Raw genomic sequence first — 13554 nt, forward strand, 5'->3', positions numbered from 1 at the left:
TATAGGACCCACACCACCACATTCAGAAACAATTATTACCCCTCAACTGTCAGGCTCCAGAATCAGAGGAGACAACTTCACTCCCTCCATCCCTGAACTGTTCCCACATTTATGGACTCACTTTGAAGGACTCTTCATCTCGTGTTCTCAATATTTATCACTTATTTATTTATATATATTTTTCCCTTTGTATTTGCATGGTTGTCTTTTGCAATTTGGTTGTTTGTCCGTCCCATAGGGTGCAGTCTTTCGTGTTTTTTGTATACTTGCTGTGAATTCCTACAAGAAGGTGAATCTCAGGATTGCATATAGTGACAAATATGTATTTTGATAATAAAGTTACTTTGAACTTTTGAACTGGAGAGCAACCCATCAGTCCCATTCCCCCTCTTCTTTTTCCTCCCTGCTAATTATTCCCTCCGATATATTCTGGTCAATTCCCTTATTGATTCTTTTTGCCATCAACTTAACAGCCAAATAACCCTTCATCACTTCTTTGGAATTTAGAAGGAAACCAGAGCACCCAGGGGAAAGTAACACAGTCACATGGAGAAATGTAAACTCTTGCCAGGTCTGGATCCAATTTGGGCTGCAGGATCGAAGTGAGGCCACTGCACCACTGTATAGCCCAGAATCTCAGATAATCAAACAGTGCAGAAACTGGTTTTGTGCTTCTGGAATTTAGATTGGGGTGGGAATTAAGTTTCTTAAAGTATTAAGGGACATTAATAGGGTAGAAACTGTTGGTAGCTGTTGTAGACTTGAGGTCTTAGTTACCAGATAAACCTCTGTCCACACCTCTCTCTGAGCAGTCTGCGGGAGATCAAGTCACAGTTCCAGCTGAATCTGATGATACAACTGGTGTTGAAGCAAGGACAGGTGGAAGTGCTAGGAGATGACTTCATCTTGGACTACTCGAGCTTCCTCCTCCTGAACAAGAGCGTTGTGGAGGACCTGAACAATACCATTCAGGTAAGCCCACAGACCCACTGCAGGCTGTCCACTCTTTCAGAGAGACAGAAGATAGAAGAGAGAAGGTTTAAACAGAACCCTAGAATGCATGCTATCTGAGTAGCCAATGCAGCCAGCGAGCAGGGTGGAGTGGTAAAGCTGCTCTCCACTGCCTCCTGCTGGTTGGCCATTAGAAGAGCCATGAACAGCATCCCTATCCCTGACTGATCAACTGAAGACCTTTTTGAGGTTTCCGTGAGAAACATTCAGCTCCCTCTCCTTGTTCCACCTGTCAAATTATTCCCAAAACATCACTAGTTCTTTTCCCCCTCCACAGATACTGCTTGACCCATTGAGTTTCTCCAGCAGACTGTTTGTTGCTCCAGGTTCCAGCACCTGCAGTTTCTGGTGTCTCTTTCAGATCAAGCTGATCTTTTCCAAGCTTCACTTACTGACCCCAACCCAGTTCCATTCTTATGATCCTCTTTCCATAAATCTCAGTTATGATTTGGAATTATTGGACTGATCCTCAGCTCCAAGAAGTCCCTGTTTATACTCAATGGTCAGTCTGCCTGTCCTGCTGAGTAGCTCCAACATTATCTGGCTTTATTATAGATTTCCAACATCTGCAATTTATTTGACTTTTAGCTGCCCCACTTTTCCAGTGCCCTTTGTGTCAGGATGCCATGTCTCAACAGCTGGGCAATTTCCAGAAAGTGTCCCCTTTGCTCTGGACTTGCTCACCCAAGGAAAGTTTCTTTTTCTCCTACCAAATCTTTTTAATTCTTTGATCAAATAAAGATCAAGCATTCCAAAAATACAAAGTAAAACTATGTGCAGGAAATATGAAGAGGAAACACTCAGCAGGTCTGGCAGCATTGTTGGAGGTTTTCATTTGTTTCCGGTGTTTAGATTTCCAACACCAACAACTGAAAGGTTCACTGTGGAAAGGTCACCTGATGCATCCTAGCTTGCCGAGGAAGGGGAGATGAAATTTGCAGAGACATTAGCTTTAATCTTGTAGATGTCTGTAGGTGGTGCCAGGGCTGGAGATTTGCAAATGATGCACCTTGAGTAAGTATTCAGGGATAAACCCGGCAACTATAGTCCCACCTGATTAACTTTGGCAATAGAGATGATAATCAAGTTTAAATTAACAGCCACTTTGACAAGTGAGGTTAATTAAAGAATGCTAGCATAAATTTACTAAACATACATTGTGTGCAGCTAACTTGATAAGATTTCTTCTGAAGTAATAGGGTCAATGAGTGAAAACTTGATAAATAATAGGTTCATCTCCAAGATCAATGTCCATGCAAGGAAGTTATGATGGATCATTATAAACACAGTTTTGGCCATGATTGTTGTGCTCAGTCCTGGAAAAGAGTAACGAACAGATGAACTAAATGTAAGGATGTGGGACCTTGGTTATGTACATAAGCTGTAGAAACTAAGGCTGTCCTCTGTAGAACACAAGAGATTACTAGGGATTCCATAGAGTAAGTATAATCACATATGAAGACACAACTTTTTTCAAAATACAAAACAGGTCAGGTAGCATCTACCTGTAGGTCATTGATCTGAAATGTTAACCATGTTTCCCTCTGCACAGATGCTGCCTGACCAGACAAGTGTTCCCAACATTTTCAGTTTATATTTCATATTTCTAGCACCTGCAGTTGTTTTCAGTAAATGAAGAGAAATTGTTCCCATTGGCAGAGGTATTAATTATTATAGACACTGGCTTGGCAAAAGAACCAAAGTGACATGAAGTATGGATCCACAGATGAGGTGACAATAGTTAAGTGAGGACCAGTTCAAACAGAGGAACAGAAAGTCAGAAGCACAATCTCTACCCAGCAGAGGGTAGGGTGAGTGATGAGCAAATAGGCCATGTGCTTGGAATTCAATTGTGACCAATGTTTGTTGGTGTCCAGCTACTAGGAGAAAAGAAAGTTGCGATTATGGTGGAATGCAAGGACTTCAAGAAAGGAATTGCCCAGCTGGAGTGGGAGTACAAGAAGATGCTGATGCAGGTGGATGACTTGGACAACAAGATCCGCGACATCCTCAAGTTCAGGATCACCAAACAGGCACAAATGGTAATGTGTGGCTCAGAACTGAGAAGATCTTGGGAAGTGGGTCCTTCATCTGATGGAGAACACAGGGGATGGGGTGATGTGGATATAGGGAAACTCAGCTAACTGGGACCAGAATCCTCAGACCTGATGTTGAAATCTCAGGTACCAGGCTCTAGGACCAATGTATTTGGCTTTCAACATTGTTAAGTCGTTAATGTTATGTCTACTGTGGATTATGTGAATGTTCAACAAACAGCTCATCTATGTAACATCATCTACCTTACTGTCTCCTAGTATCTGAGAGAGGATAATTATGAGGCTCAAGTCAATCAACACATAATGATAATGGAACGATCAGTGGAAGGACAGGAGAAGGTAAGTGAAACAGTACCTTTATATTAAATCTGCTGTCAGCCTCTTGGGTAGAGATCACCTAAGGCAATTTTCAGAATGGGGTGTGAAGGAGAGGGGATGATACTAAAACTTCCTGCATTGGGGAGTTGCTGAACAATGTCAATCACTCAAGGGATCTGAGGGGCTAAAAAAAACAGAGTGGTTTATATCTAAAACACATTGCCAGCTGGTGAAATCAGATACAATCACTGTGTTTAAGAGGCATTTAAACAGACACTTAAAAAGGCAAGGCATAGGATACATTCCTTATGTGGGAAAATGGGATGTGTAGATTGGCAAATGGTCAATCCCAGGGGCCTGTTGTGTGCTGTACAACTTCAAGAGCAAGGCTCCTCAGCTCTTTACACAGAAGCTGATCAAAGTGACACATTGTATAACCAGTACAGATGGACAGGGTGAGCCTATTCCAGAAAGGGTACCCTGAGATTTAAGAGATGCTGACACAGGTGCAGGGATGATGGTGGGCTGGCGGTTATGTTACACTACCAGTAAAACCCAGTATGTGAACTATTGATCCAGAGATCAGATCTCAGTACGGAACTGTGCAAGGTCAATTCAGTAGAAACTATTAATCATGATAAGGAGCCCCAAAGCTAGTGGATTGTTGTGAAAACCAATCAGATTCACTAATGTCTTACAGCGGAAGAGATCTGCCATCCTTGCCTGGTCTGGTCTACCTACCTTCAGGCCCTTCAGTGTGGTCAACTCCAAAATGCCCCAGTAAACCAGTCAAGGCAATTAGGCTTGTCAGAGATGCCCAAATCTCAAATTAGAAAAAAATTTTACCTCTAGGAGGGAGAGACAAAAACTAGGGTCATGAAAATAAACTAACAGACCCTAAGAAATCGGAAAAGAATTCGGCCATTCGGGCCATCAGGTCTGCTCCACCATTCCATCATAGCTTATTTATTATCTCTTTCAACCCCATTCTCTGCTTTATGTCACAGTCCTCTGAGTAAAGAAGTTTCCCCTCATGTTCCCCTTAAACTTTCCACCTTTCATCCTTAATCCATGACCTCTGGTTCTAGTCCCACCCAATCTCCGTGGAAAAAGCCTGCTTGCATTTACCGTATCTATAGCCCTCATAATTTTGTATACCTCTATCAAACCTCCTCTCAGTCTTCTATGTTCCAAGGAATAAAATCCTAACCTATTCAATCTTTCCTTGTATCTCAGGTCCTCCGGTCCCTGCAACATCGTTGTAAATTTTCTATGTACTATTGCAAATTTATTTACAACTTTCCTGTAGCTAGGTGACCAAAACTGTGCACAATACCCCAAATTAGCCCTCACCAACATCTTATACAACTTCAACATAACAGCTCATCTTCTGTACTCAATACTTTGATTTATAAAGGCCAATGTGCCAAAATTTTGTTTACGAACCTATCTACTTCTGCCACCACTTGCAATGAATGATGGAACTGTATCCCTAGATCCCTTTGCTCTACCACACTCCTCAGTGTCCTACTGCTCATTGTGAAAGGCTTACCCTGGTTGGTTCTTCCAAAGTGCAACACCTCGAACTTGAAAGCATTAAATTCCATCTGCTGTTCTTCAGCCCATGTCTCCAGCTGGTCCAGATCACACTACGAGCTCTGACAGTTGTTCTTGCTGCCCACCACACCCTCAATTTGGTGTCTGGTTTGCTGATCCAGTTAACCACATTATAATCAAGATGATTGAAATAGGTGACAACAAGGGACCCAGCACCAATACTTGCGGCACTGCACTAGTCACAAGCCTCCTGTCAGAGAGGCAACCATCTATTACCACTCTATGGCTTCTTCCACAAGGCCAATGTTTGATTCAATTTACTGCCTCATCTTGAGTGCCAAGCAACTAAACCTTCTTGACCAACCTCCCATATGAAACCTTGTCAAGTGCCTTGCTGAAGTCCATGTAGATAACATTCACTGCCTCATCTCCATCATCTTTCCTGGTAACTTCCTCGAAAAACTCTATACGATTGGTTAGACACGACCTACCATGCACAAAGCCATCCTTATCTGACTATCCCTAATCAGCCTATCTCTTTCCAAATACTCATGTATCCAGTCCCTTAGAATAACTTCAAATAACTTGACTCCTGCCGAAGGGTCTCAGCCCAAAATGTTGACCATACTCTTTTCCATTGATGCTGCCTGCCCTGCTGAGTTCCTCTGTAATCTGACCTTGTTGCTGCTTTGCCTCACTTCTATGCATCTGTCTGATTCCTGAGTAAATACAGATGCAAAAAAAATTTAAGATCTCCTCCATCTCTGTTAGCTCAATGTATAATTACCATTCTGATCTTACAGAGGACCAGTTTTGTTCCTGCAATCTTTTTGTTCTTTACGTATGTGTAGATCCCTTATGATTCTCCTTCACCTTGACTGCAAGGGCAACCTCATGTCATGGAGAAATCTAAGGTGGGGGCTTATATGGGAGGCAGGGTTTGAGGGTCAGCACAACATTGTGGGCCAAAGGGCCTGTACTGTGCTGTACTATTCTATGTTCTTCCTTTAGCCCTCCTGATTTATTTCTTAAGTGTTCTCTTGCATTTCATATACTCTATAAGTACCTCATTTGTTTTTCCCTGCCTATATATGCTATTCACCTCCTTTTTTTCTTAACTAGCTCCTCAATACCTCTTGAAAACTAAAGTTCCCTAAACCTGTTATCTTTACCTTTTATTCTCACAGGCTTTGTACTCACAAAAATTTCACTTTTGTAGGCTTCCCACTTACGAAGTACACTTTTGCCAGAAAACAGGCTGTCCCAATCCACACTAGCCAAATAATTTCTGACATCATCAAAATTGGCCTTTCTCCAATTTAGAATCTCAAACTGTGGACCAGGCATATATTTTTCCATACTTACTTTGAAACTAGTAGCATTAGCATCACTAGATACAAAATGTTTCTTTACACAAACTTCTTTCACCTGCCCTGCCTCAATTCCTAATTGCGGATCAAGTATTGCACTCTGTCATTGGGATTTCTGCGTTCTGATTAAGGAAACTCTCCTGAATACATTTGACAAACCCTGTCCTATCTAGGCCTTTTACAGTATGGGATCCCAGTCCATATGTGGAAAGTTAAAATCAACTTCGTCTGGTCAGGGAGAGTGAGGAGGTGATAGAGAGGAGCTATAGGCAGGTAGTCACACTGGGGCCTGGGGAGACAGATAAGTGGCTAAAAGTCAGGAGAGGGAAGGGCAAGAAGCAGATGTTAGAGAGTACCCCACGGGCTGTCCCCCTTAACAATAAGTACTCCTGTTTGAGTACTATTGGGGGAGACAGCCTACCTGGGGGAAGCAACAGTGGTTGCGCCTCTGGCACAGAGTCTGGCCCTGTGGCTCAGAAGGGTAGGGAAAGGAAGAGGATGGCAGCAGTGATGGGGGACTCTATAGTTAGGGGGTCAGACAGGCGATTCTGTGGATGAAGAAAAGAAACGCGGATGGTAGTTTGCCTCCCAGGTGCCAGGGTCCGGGATGTTTCTGATCGTGTCCATGATATCTTGAAGTGAGAAGGAGAACAGCCAGAGGCCGTGATACATATTGGTACCAACGACATAGGTAGGAAAAGGGAGGAGGTCCTGAAAGCAGACTACAGGGAGTTAGGAAGGAAGTTGAGAAGCAGGACCACAAAGGTAGTAATCTCGGGATTACTGCCTGTGCCACGTGACAGTGAGTATAGGAATAGAATGAGATGGAGGATAACTGCGTGGCTGAGGGATTGGAGCAGGGGGCAGGGATTCAGATTTCTGGATCATTGGGACCTCTTCTGGGGCAGGTGTGACCTGTACAAAAAGGACGGGTTGCACTTGAATATGAGGGGGACCGATATCCTGGCGGGAAGGTTTGCAAAGGCTATTGCGGAGAGCTTAAACTAGAATTGCTGTAGGGTGGGAACTGAACTGAAGTGATGGAGGAAAGGGAGTTTGGCTCACAAATAGAGAAAGCTTGGAAACAGTGCAAAAGGGTGGATAGGCAGGTGATAGAGAAGGGACGTACTCCGACCGATGGTTTGAGGTGTGTCTATTTTAATGCAAGGAGTATTATGAATAAAGCGGATGAGCTTAGAGCGTGGATCAGCACTTGGAGCTATGATGTTGTGGCCATTACAGAGACTTGGATGGTGCAGGTGCAGGAATGGCTACTTCAAGTGCCAGGCTTTAGATGTTTCAGGAAGGACAGGGAGGGAGGCAAAAGAGGTGGGGGTGTGGCACTGTTGATCAGAGATAGTGTCACGGCTGCAGAAAAGGAGAAAGTCATGGAGGGGTTGTCTACGGAGGCTCTGTGGGTAGAAGTTAGGAATAGGAAGGGGTCAATAACTCTACTGGGTGTTTTTTATAGACCACCCAATAGTAACAGGGACATCGAGGAGCAGATGGGGAGACAGATTCTGGAAAGGAGTAACAATAACAGGGTCGTTGTTGTGGGAGATTTTGATTTCCCAAATATTGATTGGCATCTCCCTAGAGTGAGGGATTTAGATGGGGTGGAGTTTGCTATGTGTGTTCAGGAAGGTTTCTTGACGCAATATGTAGATAAGCCTACAAGAGGAGAGGCTGTACTTGATCTGGTATTAGGAAATGAACCTGGTCAGGTCTCAGGTCTGTCAGTGGGAGAGCATTTTGGAGATCGTAATCACAATTCTGTCTCCTTTACCATAGCATTGGAGAGGGATAGGAACAGACAAGTTAGAGAAACGCTTAATTGGAGTAAGGGGAAATATGAGGCTATCAGGCAAGAACTTGGAAGCACTACTCTGGGGTAGTGGAGGTATAATTTGTCCATCAGTGCTGATCACCCCATCCTTGACTAAGCTGTTCCACCATGAACACGATCTGTTATGAGTCAACATGATGCTTTCAGATCAGGTCATGCATAGCACATACCTCTGCCGCACTACTCAGGTGTGTTTCTGGGGTACAGGGGCTAGCGACCCTTGTGCCTGTTTTGTGTTCTATCGCGGAGCAGCAGTGAACCATCTGATTGACCTATCAGAGTTCTCTTTGAGAACTAGTTGACTTGATCAGCATTTCTGATCTGGCCATTGTTCACAATTGCACTCAATAATAAATAAATAAATTGGAAACAGATGTTCTCAGGGAAACATACAGAAGCAATGCGGCAAATGTTTAGGGGATATTTGCGTGGGGTTCTGCATAGGTACGTTCTAATGAGACAGGGAAAGGATGGTATGGTACAGGAACCGTGGTATACAAAGGCTGTTGTAAATTTAGTCAAGAAGAAAAGAAGAGCTTACAAAAGGTTCAAAAAACTAGGTAATGATAGAGATCCAGAAGATTATAAGGCTAGCAGGAAGGAGTTTAAGAATGAAATTAGGAGAGCCAGAAGGGGTCATGAGAAGGCCTTGGCGGACAGGATTAAGGAAGACCCCAAGGCATTCTACAAGTATGTGAAGAGCAAGAGGATTAGACGTGAGAGAATAGGACCAATCAAAGTGTGACCGTGGAAAAGTGTGTATGGAATCGGAGGAGGCTGCAGAGATACTTAATGAATACTTTGCTTCAGTATTCACTATGGAAAAGGATCTTGCCGATTGTAGGGATGACTTGCAGCGGACTGAAAAGCTTGAGCATGTAGATATTAAGGAAGAAGATGTGCTGGAGCTTTTGGAAAGCATCAAGTTGGATAAGTCACCGGGACTGGACAGGATGTAACCCAGGCTACTGTGGGAAGCGAGGGAGGAGACTGCTGAGCCTCTGGCAAAGATCTTTGTGTCATCAATGGGGACAGGAGAGGTTCCAGAGGATTGGAAGGTTGTGGATGTTGTTTCCTTATTAAAGAAAGGGAGTAGGGATAGCCCAGGAAATTATAGACCAGTGAGCCTTACTTCAGTGGTTGGTAAATTGATGGAGAAGATCCTGAGAGGCAGGATTTATGAACATTTGGAGAAGCATAATATGATTAGGAATAGCCAACATGGCTTTGTCAAAGGCGGCTCGTGCCTTACGAGCCTGATTGAATTTTTTGAGGATGTGACTGAACACATTGATGAAGGTAGAGCTGTAGATGTAGTGTATATGGATTTCAGCAAGGCATTTGATAATGTACCCCATGCAAAGCTTATTGAGAAAGTAAGGAGGCATGAGATCCAAGGGGACATTGCTTTGTGGATCCAGAACTGACTTGCCCACAGAAGGCAAAGAGTGGTTGTAGACGGGTCATATCCTGCATGGAGGCCGGTGACCAGTGATGTGCTTCAGGGATCTGTTCTGGGATCCCTACTCTTTGTGATTATTATAAATGACCTGGATGAGGAAGTGGAGGGATGGTTTGTAAATTTGCTAATGACACAAAGGCTGGGGGTGTTATGGATAGTGTGGAGGGCTGTCAGAGGTTACAGCGGGACATTGACAGGATGCAAAACTGGGCTGAGAAGTGGCAGATGGAGTTCAACCCAGATAAGTGTGAGCTAGTTCATTTTGGCAGGTCAAATATGATGGCAGAATATAGCATTAATGGCAAGACTCTTGGCAGTGTGGAGGATCAGAGGGACTTGGGGTCTGAGTCCATAAGACACTCAAAGCTGCTATGCAGGTTGACTCTGTGGTTAAGAAGGCATACGTCAATTGTGGGATTGAGTTTAAGAACCGAGAGGTAATGTTGCAGCTATATAGGACCCTGGTCAGACCCCACTTGGAGTGCAGTGCTCATTTCTGGTCACCTCACTACAGGAAGGACGTGGAAACCATAGAAAGGGTGCAGGGGAGATTTACAAGGTTGTTGCCTGGATTGGGGAGCATGCCTTATGAGAATAGGTTGAGTGAACTCGGCCTTTTCTCCTTGGAGCGATGGAGGATGAGAGGTGACGATGGAGGTGTACAAGGTAATAAGAGGCATTGATCATGTGGATAGTCAGAGGCCTTTTCCCAGGGCTGAAATGGCTAGCATGAGAGGGTGTAGTTTTAAGATGCTTGGAAGCAGGTACAGAGGAGGTGTCAGGGGTAAGTTTTTTATGCAGAGAGTGGTGAGTGTGTGGAATGGGCTGCCGGCAGCAGTGGTGGAGGCGGAAACGATAGGGTCTTTTCAGAGACTCCTGGATGGATACTTGGAGCTTAGAAAAATAGAGGGCTATGGGTAAGCCTAGGTAGTTCTAAGGTAAGGACATGTTCGGCACATCCTTGTGGACCAAAGGGCCTGTATTGTGCTGTAGGTCTTCTATGTTTCTATGTTTATACACAATCTTATGTTTTTTGCAACAACCTGTGATCTCTTCAGAAATCCCATTGACTGTTGGGGGGGGGGGTCTATAATATGACCCTATTAATGTGGTCATACTTTTTTTCTTCTTCAGTTCTACCCAAAGCCTCATTAGACGAGTTCTTCAGTCTGTCCTGACTGAGCACTGCTGTGACATTTTACCTGATGAGTAACACCACCCCTCCCCCTTTAATCCCTCCCACTCTGTTTTGTCTAAAACAGCGGAACCCCGGAATACTGAGCTGCCAATCCTGCCCCTCTTGCAACCAAGTCTCACTAACGGCAACAATATCATATTTCCATGTATTGATCCATGTCCTGAGCTCATCTGCCTTTCCTACAATATGTCTTGCAATGAAATATATGCTGTTCAGAACATTAGTCGCACCATGATTAACCTTTTTATTCATGACTTTGTTTAAGATTTTTGTCTTGACAACATCTCCACAACCTTTCCACTATCTGTTCTGGCACCTTGGTTCCCATTCCCCTGCAACTCTAAATCTAATCCCCCACCCCCCACCTGTGCAACACTAGTAAACCTTCCTGCTAGGGTATTATTCTTCCTCCAGTTCAAGTGCAAGCTGCCTCCTACCTTCCCTGGAAGAGAGCCCAATAATCCAGAACTCTGATGTCCTTCCTCCTACACCAACTCCTCAGCCACGTGTTAAACTGTATGTATGATCTTCCCATTTCTGGTCTCACTAGCATTTGGCACGGGTAGCAATCCTGATATCACAATCCTGGAGATCCTGTCCTTTAAGTTAGCACCTGATTCGCTGAACTCACTTTGCAGAACCTCGTCACTCTTCCTACCTATGCCATTGGTACCCCCATGGACCACAACCTCTGGCTGCTCATCCTCCCACTTAAGAATGCTGAGGAAGCAATCTGAAATGTTCCAGACCCTGGCACCTGGAAGGCAACATACATCTGGAATTTGTCAGGCAAGATTTCCCCTTAAAGAAACATTGCTGACTTTAGCCTTTTTTTTACCATGTGCCTCCAAGTACCCCGAAACCTCATTCTTAATAATGGACTCTTATATATTACCAACCACTAAGGGAATATATTGGAGTCCAAATTGGCCTATAATTTATTTTTTTCTGCCTTCCTCCCTTAAAGAGTGGAGTGACATTTGCAATTTTCCAGTCCTCCAGGACCATTCCAGTATCAAATGATTCTTGAAAAAACATTACTAATGCCTCCAGGATCTCTTGGGCTACCTCATTCAGAACCCTGGGTGTATTCCATCTGGTGCAGATTACTTATCTCCTTTCAGACATTTCAAGCACTGTTGCCTTAGTAATAGCAACGGCACTCAGTTCTGCCTCATGCCACTCTCGAACAGGGTTCAATGGCAAATCTTGAGAGAATTCAGACTGTCATTTTTGTTTGGTTCTTTCAAAGACTCTAGTTCAAACGATTCCATATTTGTCCAAAGTAAATCAAAAGCTTACCCCAAAGCAGCTTGATGCTAACAGAAACCTAAAGCGAAGTATTTTCAATACTAAGTATCTTTTGGAACTTGCAAAAAACAGTTGATAAATAGTGTCATCCAACCAAGTTGTCTACCTAAGCCAGTCCCATATAACTGCATTTGCCCCATATCCCTCTTAAGCCCTTCCGATCCATATACCAGTCAAAATGTCTTCTAAATATTGTAGTTGTACCCCACCTCTACCAATATACCCACTATCCCCTCTATGAAAAAGTTGTTTTTTTAGGTCTCTTTTTTATCTTTCCATTCTCATTTTAAATCTAAACCCTCCAGTTTTGAGTTACTCTACCTTAGTGAAAAAACTGTAATCATTCATCTTATCTATGTGCCTCATGACTGTATACCTCAAGGTTACCCTCAGTCTCCAGGGGAATTAAAAAAACAGCCTATCCAGTCTCTCCTCAATTCAGTTTGGCATTGTTTGGCACAAACATTGTGGGCCAAAGGGCCAATCCCTATGCTGTTTTGTTTCAGGTTCTTGTAATCTATGCATGGTGTTTGCAAGTTCTCCCTGTTGCCAAAGGGTTTCTGGTCTCATCCCACATCCTTAGAGTGTTGGGTTGGCTGGTTAACTAGTTGCTCTAAATTGTCCTGAGTACGTAGGTGGGTAGTAAAATCTGATGTGAAGGAGGGAAGAATAAAAATGATGTTAATGATATAGGTCACTTGATGGTTGGCACAGTCTGTTTCATGCTGTGTGACTCTGAAGTTATTTCCAAAGAAATAAACACACTCAGCTGGATTCCTAGTTTCCCCAGGGATTATCAGTGTTTGACTATGTTATTTCCTGCAGTTTCATGGCAAAGTTATTCTCCAGAAAGGAGATGACATCAAAAAACTGAAGAAGCAAATTTCACAGCTAAAGCGGGATATGAAGGTGATGGATCAGCTGTTGAAAGAACAGCACATCTCTGTCAGCGAGAGGCAACATGTCCAGGAAATGACCAGTGAGTAGAAACAGGTGTTGTTGCAGCAAAGCGTTTAAAAGATCCCACCCCTTCTGAATCACCATAGATCCTACACAAACATCCACTAATCCTGCACAGGCAGAACACACACTTCCCTTCAGAGAGATCACAGAAATACTTTGAACAGAAACTTAGACATTAAGACATGGGAGCAGAGTTAGGCCATTCAGCCCATTGAGTCCCTTTTGCTATCCCTATCATGGCTGATTTATCATCCTCTCAATCCCATTCTCCTGCCTTCTCCTTGTAACCTTTGATGCCCTGACTAGTTAAGAACTTATCAATTTATGCTTTAAATATACTGAATGGCTTGGTCCCCACTGCCATCTGTGGCAATGAATTCCAGTGATTCACCATTCTCTGACGAAAGAAATTCCTCCTCATCTCTGTTCTAAATGGATGCCCCTGTCTGGGGCTGTGCCCT

At 43.6% G+C, this 13554-nt stretch overlaps 1 protein-coding gene across 1 annotated transcript in view; it reads left to right on the forward strand.

The window, feature by feature from the left end:
* The window catches only part of cfap43 (cilia and flagella associated protein 43), a 98867-nt gene that overhangs the window by 82644 nt on the left and 2669 nt on the right, over positions 1–13554 (forward strand). The window contains exons 29-32 of the mRNA XM_072239068.1: positions 813–972; positions 2889–3053; positions 3327–3407; positions 12956–13109. Of these exons, the coding sequence (XP_072095169.1) occupies positions 813–972; positions 2889–3053; positions 3327–3407; positions 12956–13109 (560 nt within the window). The remainder of the gene's footprint in view (positions 1–812; positions 973–2888; positions 3054–3326; positions 3408–12955; positions 13110–13554) is intronic.

This window comes from Mobula birostris, chromosome 21 (assembly GCF_030028105.1).
Source record: "Mobula birostris isolate sMobBir1 chromosome 21, sMobBir1.hap1, whole genome shotgun sequence".
Taxonomy (NCBI): Eukaryota; Metazoa; Chordata; class Chondrichthyes; order Myliobatiformes; family Myliobatidae; genus Mobula; species Mobula birostris.